Source organism: Phoca vitulina, unplaced genomic scaffold (genome assembly GCF_004348235.1).
Source record: "Phoca vitulina isolate PV1807 unplaced genomic scaffold, GSC_HSeal_1.0 scaffold65, whole genome shotgun sequence".
In the NCBI taxonomy this organism is placed as follows: Eukaryota; Metazoa; Chordata; class Mammalia; order Carnivora; family Phocidae; genus Phoca; species Phoca vitulina.
In genome coordinates, this window is record NW_022589768.1 from 1,247,483 (window position 1) to 1,261,245 (window position 13,763).

The following is a 13,763-nucleotide window of genomic DNA, read 5'->3' on the forward strand; positions in this document are numbered from 1 at the left end:
TGGCGCGGGTCTGTATTTTCACGTCCCTCCTTCGCCGGTCAGGTCATGAGGAAATCGCCTAACCATTTTTTGAAGCATCTCCCCATTCTTTTGGCAACGTGTGAGGCTGCCAAGTTCTGCATGCTCACCCACACCTGCAATGCCCTGTGTGTTTTCTTTTAGACGGACTAGTGGTTGTGAAAAGCATCTCGTTGTGGTTTTGACTTTCATTTCCCTGCTAATTAGCGGGGCAAACATCTTCTCCTGTGCTTACCGGCCATTCGCATAACTCCCTTGGAGAAACGCCTCCTCAGACCCTTGGCCCGTTGTTAACACTCTTTTTGTTACTAGGTCCTAAGAGTTCTGAAAACCAGGCCCTTTGCACATGACTTGCAAGTGTGTCTTCCATCCCCTGCGTCATCCCGTCGCTTTCTTGATCGCGTCCTCTCGGACACAACATGTCTAATTTGGATAGAGTCTAATGTACCTATATTTCCTTTGGTCACATTTGCTTTGGGCATCATGTCTAAAAGACCATTTCCTAATCCAATATCGTGAAGATTTATTCCTACGTTTTCTCCTAAGAGTTTGATCATTAAAGTCTTTTTATCCCTTTCGAGTTAATTTTCGCCCATGCTTTGAGGCAGGGGTCCGACCTCACTCTTTTGCACATGGATATCCAGCTGTTCCAGCAGCTGTTGAAAACACTGTTCCTTCCCCCTTTGAATTCTCTTAGCACCCTTGTCAAATCTCAACTGACCATAAACACGAGGGTTTATTCCCGGGCCCTCAATTACCCCCCATTAACTTCTATATTTATCCTTGTGTTAGTGTCACACTCTTTCGATTACTGTAGCTCTGTAGAAGGTTTGAACCTGAAAAGTGTGAGTTCTTCAATGAGTTTTTCATGGCTATTTTGGGTTCTTTGCATTTCTTTTTTTTTTAAGGTTTATTTACTTATATTAGAGAGAGAGAGCGAGGGAAGGGGGAAGGGCAGAGAGAGAGGCTCTTCAAGCAGATGCCTAAGCACGGAGCCCAGTGTGGGGCTCGATCCCACGACCCCGAGATCATGACCTGAGCCGAAACCAAGAGTTGGAAACTTAACCGACGGAACGACCCAGGGGCCCTGGGTTCTTTGCACTTCTCTATGAATTTTAGGATCAGCATGTCCTGATCCTAAATGGCAGCTGGAGTTTTGGTAAAGACTGTCCTGTTGTACTCCTTACCTGCCCTTGTTTTGCTTCATTTGGCCTGAATGATGGGATTTTGATTCATGGAGCAGGATTTTGATTCATGTAGTTTGCCCCTGGGATGCCGGCCGACACCCTAAAGTCTGCAAAGTGCCCCTAACAGCCCCCGAGCCAAACCAGTCTGTCCTCCCTGTGTCACTGCATGCATCCACAGGCCACAGCTAAGGGGCGCGCGGTCTGAAGGAGGAGACAGCAAGTCCTCCCCGACCCCCTTCAAACACTCTTCCAAACTAGAACCCCTATCCATGCGGTTATTGTGATTAATGTTCTCAAGCCCCAAGGGAATATAAATCAGACCTTTCACTAAACCATAGCAGTTTGAATCTGTACCCACACACACACACACACACACACACACACACACACACACACACACACGCAGTCCCCAACTCACCTGGCAAAGGCTTTAAACTGCCAGAGAAGCTCAATTACGTTCAGAGAAGGGCTTTCCCCGTCTTAAAGGTTTTCAAGGGGGGCCTGGCAAAAGCTGCAGCTCAGCCCTGGGGCTTCTGACTGGACATAAGGGACAATAAACAAGGAATGCTTGGTATGTTGGTCAGATTTGCATATGCAAATCAGGCGAGCATCCCTAACTTCTCGTCCTCAGCAAAAATACAGTAGGGGATGCCTCAGTCTGATTAAATTTAAATATTCACCTAGACGTCAGCCGTCTTTTGGTGAGTTAATAGCCAGTATATCAAATTGCATCAGATAGAAAATCATTCTCACATCTGTGTCCTAAAAAGGGACTTTGTTTTAAATAAATTCATTTTTAACTCATAATGAATGTAAAGGGAGGCTGACTCCATGAATAAGTATGCATAGTTGAAATTCAGCCTCGACCATGTACTAAATGAATTCTTAGTGGATCTACCCTTTGAGGACCAGATGTGTGTGCCCTGCACATTCTGGACACAGAAATCAGGTAAGATTAGTAATACATCGCTGACCCTCCAGACTCTCATCTCCATAGGTTCACTTGTGCTTCTGGAGTACAGAGAACTTACAAGTAGGAAAAAAAAGTAAGTGAAGTAAGTTAATTTATACAAATGGTGCTTTATAATTGATTATATGATTTTTAAAATGTTAGTTGTTACTATGTTACTATCGTGATGATTATTATCAAAGCAGAAATCAGCAGGCCTTGATTCTATTCTCTGGCTACAGTATACCCTTTTTAGTTTTCTGATGCTTTGAGGCATCCTTGACCAAATACAACAGAAACTGACCTTTTCCATCATGGTACCCCCATGGGCAGATCAGGATTTCCACGCCACAAAAAAGGGATGAGAAAGGTCCTCTTCTTTCCTGAGTTGAAGGCAACAGAGCTCCAGACTTTGGGGTTAATCCGTAGAGCCTGATTCCAAGCTCTCATCCTCTCCATCTCTTCCACTCTGTCCCCTCCCAGGCCTGCTGCCCTCTACTTCCCAGCCACCATCACCACCAGGAAACCTGAGCCCCCACATGAAGAACTGAGCCTTGGAAACACAGCTCCTCAGTGACGGATGCGTGCAAACCCACAGGACTTGAGGGGGCACAATCCCTACTATCCTTCTCAGCAAGCTAGAAATTGTGACTCAAGACATGGGGTAAGATGATGAGCGAATAGTGCTCGCTGGTCTTGGTTTGGAGTCGGGGAAGAACGCCATACGGACCCGGCCATACAGACGGACCCCCACGTCCAGGTCCCCAGGCTGCTAGACATGGCTGGTCTGGGTGTGGTTCCTGCAAAGATGGAGGAAGAGGTGAGCTCCTTCTCCAGCCACAAGTTGGCATGAGTGCCATTGACTGGACTCCGCGGTGGCACAGAAGACCAAGGGGGCAGGGGAGTTCTGCACAAATCCTACCAGAGGCAGAAAAACGGGAGTCTGGTCCTGGCTCTCTGGCCCCTAGGACTCCACTACCATGGCGAGTTAGAATGGAAATGCTCCGGGGTCTGGAGACAGGCATCATGGACTCAGGTCCCAGCTCTCCCGACTTGGTGTCCACGTCACTCTGGCTGCTCTTTTAACTCGTGTAAAGCTTGGTCTCTTCATCTGTAAGATGAAGATCCCCGAGCTACCAGCTGACAAGGTTTTGGTGAGGGCCCATGAGATAATGGGTGGGAAAACCCTTTGAGCCGAACTGTACCGTGCCCATGGAGATATTCCTGGGCCCCCACTAGCGTGAGCTGCTGAGCACATCGGTGTTAGCCGCAGACAGAATCACTGCCCGGGGCCATTTTCCCGGCCGGCAGGGCCAGCGCAGGGCACACAGACCTCTCTGGGAGGTGAGCCAGAGTACAGGTAAAGGGGAACCGTGGGTCCAGACATGGGCATATCTGTGCTCACCAACAGCCCTTTCCGAGAAGAACGGGCCACCTTTTCATCCTATTCCAGACTGGCGCCCTGGCCGTGACCTTGCACCTCATGGACCTCCAACTCCAGAGAGTGATTGCCCTACGACTCCAGCTGCCTCTGAAGTCCAGCCTCCGGTCTGTGCCAAGGAGAAACTCGCCCGACGTGGCTTCCTCCAGCGATGGAGAGCCTGTTCCCAGGGACGCAGAACTCCTCCCAGGGCTGATGTTGGCTCGGGGACCTCCCGTGGCTTTGTCAGGCCTTCCTTAGACTGCACGGCAGCCTAGGAGCTTTGTCCGCCTCTCCCTCCCAGTGTCCCTCCCGCGGGGCAAACACTTCACATGCAAAGAGACCTGCTCAGGGAGGACACATGCCCTGTGGACTGAGGGCCCCCACAACCACAATATTCTGTAGCTTTGCTCCATTTGCCCACAGAGGGATGGACCAACGAGAGGCAACGGGGAAGAAAGATAAGCAGAGGAGAAGAAAGACTTTTTTTTAACGTGAAGGGAGATCTATTTTTAGAAAAAAATAGTAGAGCTTTATAAAACCATCAGTGAAGGGCTGTCCCAAGGTGGCATCGGTGGCTGTGTAAGGAAGCAGGGAGGCCCCTACCACGGGAGGTGCTGGGTCACAGGACCGAGGCTACTTTGCAGGGATTTGGGCCACATGGCATGCGGGGCTGCTGAACCTGAGAGCCTAAGAGGTCTAAGGTTCTAGAAATCATTCAACTCAACGCAAAGGCGAGTCTGTCCACTTGCAGTATCTTAGCACTGGGACAACGCAGAGTCCCCACCCCGAATGCCCAATTTAGTTCTTCCGCGAAAATGACCACGTCCATCAACTCTTCCGTGCCTTCCTCCTACTCTAGACCTTGAAGGAAGCCCCAGTGCCCAGTGAGACTCCAGTCCCACCGTCCCCAGGGGCACGGGCACTCTTGGTGGGTGTGGGACTGGACAGTAGCCACCCTGATGGGAGCTCTGGGTCCCGGGGCTTCAGAGCCCCCGACTGTTCACGCTCCACAGGCGCCACGTTGCTGGAGGACACGCATCGGCAGTGGGCTGTCATGGTGCCAGGGCAGTGGGGAGGCTCCAGGCACACAGCCAGTCTTTGGTGGCCTCCCTGCCTCCCCCAGGAATTCGCAGGTTCTTTAGCTCACAGGGATGCCCTGGAGGGGAAATGGCGGATAGGTAAGGAGGGGATCCATGCCTGGAGTGAAAACCAGTCTTACAGGAGAAGAGTCAGGCTCAGCCTGGGTGGCCTTTCCCCGGACCCATGCCATTGTAGGAGGGGTCACCTGTACCCCTTCTCCAGGTCCCCGCCGCACTGCCCGGCCCCCTGTGGCCCAGCCCCCATCACTGCACAACCTTGCTGTCCTCAAGGCCACCGTGACCTCCAGCTTGCCAGATCCAAAGGGCGTTTCCCTTTCCAGAGACTCTGCCAGCATTGGCCACCGCAGTCCGTCTCCTCCTGTGCTCTCTCTCCAGCTGTCCTCCGTTTACAATCCCTCCTACGAATATTCCTGCCAGGCGCGCGCACCAGGCGCTGGTAAGATGGTGGTGACCGATTCCGATCCTTGCAGAAGCTACACTCTAATGCGAGAGGCACACATTCACCAAACAACCACACGAGTAAATGTCAGATTGCAATGGTAAGAACCGATTCATCAGAGAGGGACCCCACGCGCGGGGACGTCTAGTATCAGGGCCTTTGACCCAGCCCGGGAAGCCAAGAAAGCCTTCTGCCCAAGGAAGTGATGGCCACTCAGCGCCGGAGGGCAGAGCCGGGCTCAGCAGATGAGCAGGAGCCGGAAGAACATCAAGGCAGAGGGAACAAGTCACGGAAAGGCCGTTTGGCAGGAGGGGGATGTGGGGGGCTGGTCTGACGGTGTGTTCGGTCACGTTTGCCGGAGCAAACCGGAACAGGGACTCGGGTGCACGTGGTTTACTGCGGGTGCGCTCAGTGTCCTGAAGGAAGCAGGGTAAGGAGCAAGGACGTGAATCACACCAGGCTTGGTCCCGTAGCCAGGCTGCGGGCGCGGGGGGCCCGGGGGTGCGCAACCCGCCAGGGAAGTAGCCCCACTGACCGAGCAGCTGTGAGCCCACAGCAGTGACCACGCACAGCGGCCGGAGCAGGGGCAACCCGGCCCCACAAGGGGATCCGAGCCAGACCCCAACTGCAGCTACTGCAGACACTGCACGGCCAGGGTCCCCAGAAGAACGAAGCTTGCCCCAGGCCTTGGCCCTCCGCTAAGTCCTTCCCCCCTCTTGCCCTGAGTTGTCCTTCCTGTAGAATCTTTGTGCCTCTCCGGCCCATCCACAAAACACAGCTGTTTCTCCATGTCTTGGCTCCCAGGCCCGGGCTCATTTCAGGATACAGCCCGGCCCACCCGCTGCACGGCCCCAGGGGTCTGCTATCAGCATCAGCTTCCCGCCCTGCCACCAAAAAAACCACAGGAGAGTCATGTCCGTGCCTGAAGGTGAGATCTGAGGGCTCGGGGTCCGCATGGGGCCGGCCACCCCGTTAGATGAGACACCGGGAGCCCAGACGCGGGGAGCCGGGCGTCAGAGCTGAGGCAGAGGGCAGGCCCGGGAAGACAGGCTGAGCCTGGAGGGTCTCGGTGCGGCTGGGGCAGGGACATACGTGGAGAAGCAGGTTCCCCCGGGAGGCTGCTGGGCGGGGGCGTGGGGGCTCCGCTCCCCTTGGGCTCCCTCCCCCACCTCGTGGGGCCGCTGCTCGGCGAGCGGGAGCTTTTCTTCCTCCTTTGCAGCTTCTCGCAGGAATTTCCACCCGGATAACACTCCTATTCTGTGGAATAGGCCGAACACTATAAACTCAGCAGACGACGCAGCCAGAAGAGGGAAAAAAGAAAAAGAAAAAAAAAAAGAAGATTAGGGTTTTTAGCTTTAAAAAAAGTCACCCATGTATACATGCATGTACAAATACCTGTGAGCAGCCCGCTCAAGGCAATCCACGCGGTAAAACACCGAGCTGTACCGCGCCCGCGCTCTCGCGACCCGGTCCGCTCCACGTTCCTGCTGGTCCACGGCGAGCACCGCGATCCTTCCGTGGACAAGCACACCGGGCTTTGCACCCACTATTTAAATAGTGCCAGGTGTTACACGAGCATCTTTCTCATCCTTCCCACAAGGCTCGGGACGGTAAGGCACGTCCATCTCACAGATGGGAACGCTGAGCCTCGCCGTGCAGCAAGCCAGCGGCGGAGACTCTGAGCACCAGCTCGGATCTGTCTTCTGACCACAGACGCCGACAACAGAAACAGCAGCTCTTCCCTATCCCAGCGAAGCTTGCCCGCAAGACTACAGCACAGCCCTCCCGAGACGCAGCGTCGTGAGCCCGAAGCAGTCTGCTGGACATGCTCACGTGGCCAGGCTTTGTCTTTGAAGGATGGAGGGGACTTTCAAAGGTCATATGGAGCAGAGGCTGGGTGGGTGGGCGCAGGGCAGGGGCCGGGGCCGGTGGGACACAGAGCACACGGGTCCTGGTGCCGGCCCAGCGACCCTCTGTCTGGGAGGAACGGCCTCCCCGCCTCCTGACTTCAGGCCACCTGTGCGGCCTCATCCTCCTGCCCACTGTGTTCAGCCCAAGAAGTGGGCATAGGGACCAAGGAAGGCAGCTCACACATCCTCTCTGTGATTTAGTGAATCAGCGTTGGACAAAATGGTTTCCTTTCCCCCAGATTGTGTTCCTTTCTTCACCTGCTGTAACACATCCCAGCAAACTCGGTGGCTGGAAGATGCGTGCTTTTATTCTCTCACAGTTCTGAGGTTACAAGTCCAAAAGCGGTCTCCCTGAGCTAAAATCCAGGTGTCAGCAAGGCTGCCTCTCTCTCTGGAGGCCCTAGCAAAGAATCTGCTTCTGGGCCTTTTCCAGCTTCTCGAGGCCACTTGCACACCTCGGTTTGTGGCCCCTCCTCCATCCTCGAAGCAGCCACTCCGACCTCATCCTCGTCCCTGCCTCCCTGGTGGAGGAGCCTCCACGATTACACTGCATCCACCTGGATAGTCCAGGATACTCTCCCCATCTCGGTCACAGGTTCCAGGGAATAGGACGCAGACATCTTTCAAAGCCATTGCTCTGCCTAGCACAGCCTGAGTTTGGGGGGGTCTTGAGACAGCCACGTGGGGGAGCCCAGATGCGGGGAGCAGGGTGAGCAGGAGGAAGGGGGCGAGAGAGCCAGCTGACAGCACCTGTGAGCTTCAGGGTTCCACTGTCCCTGAAGGAACGGCAGCGCGGGGCCCCCGAGTGGAGGCAGCCAGCCGGGAGATGGGGAGAGGCGAGGTCAGGCCGTGGCCCCACTGGGCTCAGGCGTCCAGCATGTTTGTGTCACTGGCAATCAAAGTGAAAAAGTGCCATGTTTTGGTCAAGAGGGAGGTGTGACCACCACTTTTTAGCGTCAAGTAACTGCCCCCAAAGCTGGTCCTCAAAGGTAAGCATTAAGGCGGAGAAGCGAAATAGGGGGAGGGTTTTGGAAAAGGTGCCTGGTACCCAAGGGGACTGCCTGAAAACAGCCTTCATCTGGGAAGTTATGTGTCCTTGTAATTTTTCCATATGATGTAATGTTTTATAGAAGAGATGCTCACCATTGCTCCCCCTCCTCTTTCATCCAATTCTTAGAAAGTACATCCATGACTCATTCTCAAAGGGCCCCTCGCCACAAGGCCACTGCGGATGGATCGGGGCAGCACCCGACCCAAGCTGACCAACTGGAGCCTGGAACTCAGAGCCGCTGGTCCCAGCTAGCCCGTACATACACCGAGTTCTCCAGCATGTCCACAGAGGGTGGACGAGAGGAATGACGTAAATGCACAGAGAAAACACAGAGTTGGCAGACCAGACACAGACAAAGACAGAGACACCGAGAGACGCACGCGGACGCAGAGGCCGGGAAGGCAAAAGCAGGCACACGCAATAAAATTATAACATTTGGGGAATCTGGGATTCTTTGTTCTATTCTTGCAGCTTCACTGAAAGTCTGAAATCATGTTAAGGTTTTTTTTTTTAAGTTTCAAAAGTAATGCAAACAATGGAAACACTCCCAAGTACAAGACACTGTTAAGAAAACGACAGGGGAGGGCAGACTAGGAGGGAACCTTTTCAAAAGCTATATTTGACAAAGGACTTAAACCCAAAATGCATAAAGAACTCTGCCATCCACATAACGAGAAGACAACCTCAATTTTCTCAAAAGGACAGTTTGAACAGTTAGCTCACCAAAGATGAACAACTTGAAGATAGTATAAGAGAAGTTGGTCAACGTCGTTAATCAACAGGTGAGCGTAAACTAAAACCATGATCGCTGGCAGAAAGTAAAGACTTCCGATACCAACGGTGGGTGAGGATGTAGAACCACCCAGGCTCTCACACGCTGCTGAAGGGCCCGCCCGTGGCACACCCTCTTTGGGGGAGTTCAGCTGTTTCTTAGGAAATCAGACCCACACTCGCTCTGCAATCCAGCAATCTCACTCCTGGGTGTTTACCACAAGATAGGAAAACCTAAGTCCACACAAAGACGTGTCCTTTATTCGGGGCTAGAAACAACCCAAATATCTACCACCTGGTGAAAGGTAAACGAGCATCCACAGAGCCGCGCAACAGACGAGAATGTGGATGGGCAGCAAAAGCGTTTGCTAAGGGCACGAATCAGACACAAACACACACATGCTGCAGGATCCATGTAGGAGACATGCAACACAAAGCAAAAAGCCATGACCGAACGCAGAGATGCCAGGGACCCACGTGGGGTTGGGACTGGCCACCAAGGGGCACACGGGAACTTTCGGGGGGATGGAAGTGTTCTCTATCAGGACTGTGGCAGTGGTTACGTTACTGTGTATCCTTCTCAAGGCTCATCAAATTGTACTTTTAGACTGAGGTATTGTATTGTATGTAAATTATCTCAATGAAAAGGATTTAAAAAATCTTCGCCTCTCCTAGAAGAGGCTATATTTGACAAAGGACTTATACCCAAAATGCATAAAGAACTCTGCCATCCACATAACGAGAAGACAACCTCAATTTTCTCAAAAGGACAGTTTGAACAGTTAGCTCACCAAAGATGAACAACTGGAAAATAGTATAAGAGAAGAGGAGGCACCCCCTGAGAGAAGGATGGAGAACACACCTCACTTCTCGGGCAGGTAACCCCCCTCACTCGGAAAACATCTCCCTTCGTCTTGAATTGATTTATCGCACTTGCAACCAGAAAGGCTCCGACCACGATACTTCTTGATGGGCAAAAATTAAGTTTCCTAAGTAACTCAGGAAGTCCAAATTACCTAGAAATAGAATATCATAGAATCTGCTAATACTGTATTCAGACGGCTTTCTCCCTTCTGCTAATTTCAGCTCGCCCTCCTCCTCCGATCACTCCACGCATAATCAGAGCGATTCACCATCCAAACTGGCAGCAAGTCCGTTTGAGAACGAAACTCATCAGACTATAATGATCCCCGAAATTAAGATGTTCCAGGCAGAATGGTCTCCGTGTTCATTCTTCCTGCAGATCGCACAATCTGAAGTTCAATTCTCTGCGATTCCTCGGTTGCAGGAACGGTACTAACTCTCCAAGACGCAGTCGCGCCCACGCTGCCCCTGTCTGGACCGCGGCATCCGGGCAGCTCTGGGCATCCAGAGGGGGAAGGCAGAGCGCTAAGTCCCATCTAACCCCCGGGGGCTCCTGGGCTCTGGCTCTGGCCTCCTGGTCCTGGGCCCCCGTGACTGCCCCACAGAGACCGCGTCTCTCCTTCCGATTACCGGCCCACATGCACCAGCTCAGAACCATGGCACCGCTGGGCCACATGCACCAGCTCAGAACCGTGGCACTGCTGGGCCACGAGCACCACGGCGGGAGGGCTCGCCGCAGCATTACAATTCCACTGGACGCCAGGAGTTTCGTCCAAGGGAACCCGCGGCCAAACATCCAAGTGTTTGTATCATGACAAACATAATAATGAGACAGAAAGGGCCTATTAGTTCTACTGTGCAATTTTAGACCTCAGACTGCCAAAAAGGAGCCTGTCATTACTGCGGGGTCCCCAGCGCTCACTCAGGGGCTGGGGAAGTGCCCTCTGTGAGCAGACAAGGCCTCGTGCCGTGGTTTGCGTGTCTGAGCAGTTAAGAAGCAGGAGGGTGGGCCAGACGACCTGAGGAAGCTCCCAGATCCTCTCAGCTTGGGTGTGCAACGCTGGACACAACGTGTCCGACTCTACTGTTTGTTTTTAACCGGGAACCCGCCGTTGCTACTAACTGCTGCGTGTTTCTGCCCGTGTGGGTCTGAATGTGCACACACCAGCCTTTGCGGGTTCGCATGAGTCTCTGGGGACCTGTGTGTGATCGTCTACGCCGGTCATCTGCATACGTCTCTCTAAGTCCTGGTGGTCTTGGGTGTGAGGTCACCCGTCACGGTCACCCACGTGGTGCAGACCCATCAGCCACAGCCTCCTCGGGGGCCTGGTGATGGAAGGAAAAGTGCCCTGAGCAAGGCCAGGGCTGCAAGTGGCCCGGCTGGCACACCGTGAGCACCGGGACCACAGCCCCCGCCACCATCCACTTTGCTCTGTCTGTGCCTGAAAACGTGCATCCCCCCAGTCCACAGCAGCACGAGCCCCCCGGGACCCTGCCCACACTGCACTGATCTTAGAGGCCCCTGCATCCCTCTGCCCTGACCTCCCTGGACATTCTCCCTCCGACACCGGGACCTCGCACTCTGCTCCCTGGCCTGGGACACTCATCCTCCAGGCCACGGCCGGGGCGCCAGACGAAGTCAGCTCGGAGCCCCTTCACCACCTCACGTCCTGCTCCTTCAGGGTGTCGTGGCGGCAAAAGTTCACCCTTGTCTGGCGGGTGGCGTGTCCTGTCTCTAGTGCGTCTGCCTGGTGGCCCGGAATTCCAGCGAGGCTGGGCCCCAGAGCCCCGTGCCCGGCCTGGAGCGTGAGGCCCTCGGGAACATGGCGTGCGTGAGTGTATACAGACGGGTCTTCGATAACGTGCAAGAGGAAGGGGCCGGCGGAGAGAGACCAACGCTCTTGCTGGCTGTCCTTCACCCACCCTCGAGGCCTCTCGGCCACGGCCCGCGCCCCTCCCCAGCCAGGACGCACACTTTGCTGGGGGCTTCGGAGCCCAGCCTCTGCCCATGCTCCCAGGAGGGACCCCGTACGGCTCCAAATAATACCCAGCCCCCATGTCCAACCCCCTCTCTCCTCTCCCTGCCCCGGAAAGGAGCCTCGCCACATTCCAGCACCATCTGCCCCGGCACGGCGTGCCAGGCTCCCCCTGGCTGGAAGGGCCCTGTGGGCAGCGAGGGTCCCCAGGCCACCTGGAACCAGTGCCCACAGTCGGTGGGCAGAAACCGGACCCGTGGCCCGGGGTCAGGGACGCGTCCCAGCTACTGAGTCCCATGGGGGTGGTGGGACGTGGGATGGAAGTCCCCAGGAAAGGCACGATTGTGGAAGGGGCCAGCTCTGGTGAAAATGGCCTGAGTTCACAACTGTCCATAGCAATGAGGGACGGCATGCTGCTGGCCCTGGCTGTGTCCTGCACTCAGAGGATGAACCCACAGGGGTTTTCTCTAAGGGGCCGCACAAGGGGAAGGAGCTGGGAGGCAGGAGGGGCTGTTTCCACCAGGGGTGCTGGAGAGGCATGTCCGGAACGTAGAGACCTGGGGCCCTGCGGGCTGTCACTGAGGTGTGCACCTGAGGGAGGAGCCGTGTCCCCTCGAGGCCCCTGCGGGCTGCTCAGCCACGGAACGGATGCCAAGGCAGCCCTGTTAGGGAGTAGCTTAGACTCTCCATAAGGGGCTAACGGTGCGTCCTCATGTACCCACTGGAGTCGGGATCACAGGCCTCCATGAGCACAAGGGGACAGGCCACCAGTGGCAAATCCCGGGTATGGAGGCCACGGTGTGGTTCAGCCGCAGCCAGGCGCTTGGTGCCGGGCACTCTGGAGCAGGCTTGCTGTGTGGTGCTCGGCCGGGTGCAGCAGCGGCTGGGAACGTCAGGACAGCAGAGGGCACAGCTTGTCCCTGGGGAGATGGGGGCCGAACCCCAGCTCCATCCTTACTGGCCGCGTGACCTCAGCCCAGTCACGTCACTCGTCTGAGCGCCCCAGCTACAAGCCGGGAACTGTGAGCTGCCTCACGGGGCCGAGGGGGGCTGAGGTAAGGGCCAACCGCGCGCCAAGCAGTGAGCGGGACCCCGGCGACGTGACTGTGAGCCAAGCCAGGCTGGCCCCTGCCCTCCCAGGGCTCACAGCCTCGTGGGGCAGACGGACATCGGCCGCTTACCCCGAGGAAATTCTCACCGAGACGGCAGGAAAGCCAGGATGCCCACCGTCGCGGATCGTTAGGGAAAACGCAAATGGCAACGACGGAGAGCCGCCCCCTGGCGCCCATGAGGACGGCGGCCAGCACACATCGGGAGGAGGACACGCGGCGGCCGGCGGCGGCGAGGGAAATGGCGCAGAGCCGTGGGGCCCAGCTCTGCCGTGCCCGGCGCGCACCCCGAAGGGGGAAAGCGGGGCTCACACAGATCCTCGTGCGCCCGTGGCCGCAGCAGGCAGATGACGCCGTCACGTGGATAAAAGGACTGTGGCCACACATCCGGTGGGAGGAAGACCGGGCTGCACCTGGCTCCACGGAAGAACCCGAAGACACGGTCACAGCGAGCGAAGCACGCGGTCATCGGACGACAGCAGCGTGTGATTCCCGCGCCGGGAGTCGCCAAGTTCACAGGAGCAGAAGCAGGCCGGCCGACACCAGAGCCCGGGGCTGGTGGTGTAACGGGACCGAGCTTCAGTTCAGCAAGATGAACACAGCGCGGGAGCCGGGGGCGGGGGCACAGCCACGGGCCGTTCACGCCACCACACGGCTCACTGAACCACGGGAAGGCGGTCGGTTTGTTATGTATGTGTTAACATGTACAATTTTATTTGTTCTTTTTTTTAAAATATTATTTTATTATGTTAATCACCATACATTACATCATTAGTTTTTGATGTAGTGTTCCATGATTCTTTTAAAAATTTATTCATTTATTTAGAGAGAAAGAGCGCACAGAGGGAGAGAGAGAATCTCAAGCAGACTTCCCACTGAGCATGGAGCTGGATGCGGGGCTCAATCCCAGGACCCTGGGATCATGACCTGAGCCGGAGGCAGACGCTTAACCAACTGAGCCACCCA

The 13,763-nt window shown here is 55.3% G+C and overlaps 1 protein-coding gene across 1 annotated transcript in view; it reads right to left on the reverse strand.

Moving 5' to 3' along the window:
- Positions 1–1,065: 1,065 nt before the first annotated feature.
- The window catches only part of LOC116624192 (5-formyltetrahydrofolate cyclo-ligase), a 70,622-nt gene continuing 57,924 nt past the window's right edge, over positions 1,066–13,763 (reverse strand). Inside the window, exon 4 of the mRNA XM_032391886.1 lies at positions 1,066–6,392. Within this exon, the coding sequence (XP_032247777.1) occupies positions 6,369–6,392 (24 nt within the window). The 3' untranslated portion in view covers positions 1,066–6,368. The remainder of the gene's footprint in view (positions 6,393–13,763) is intronic.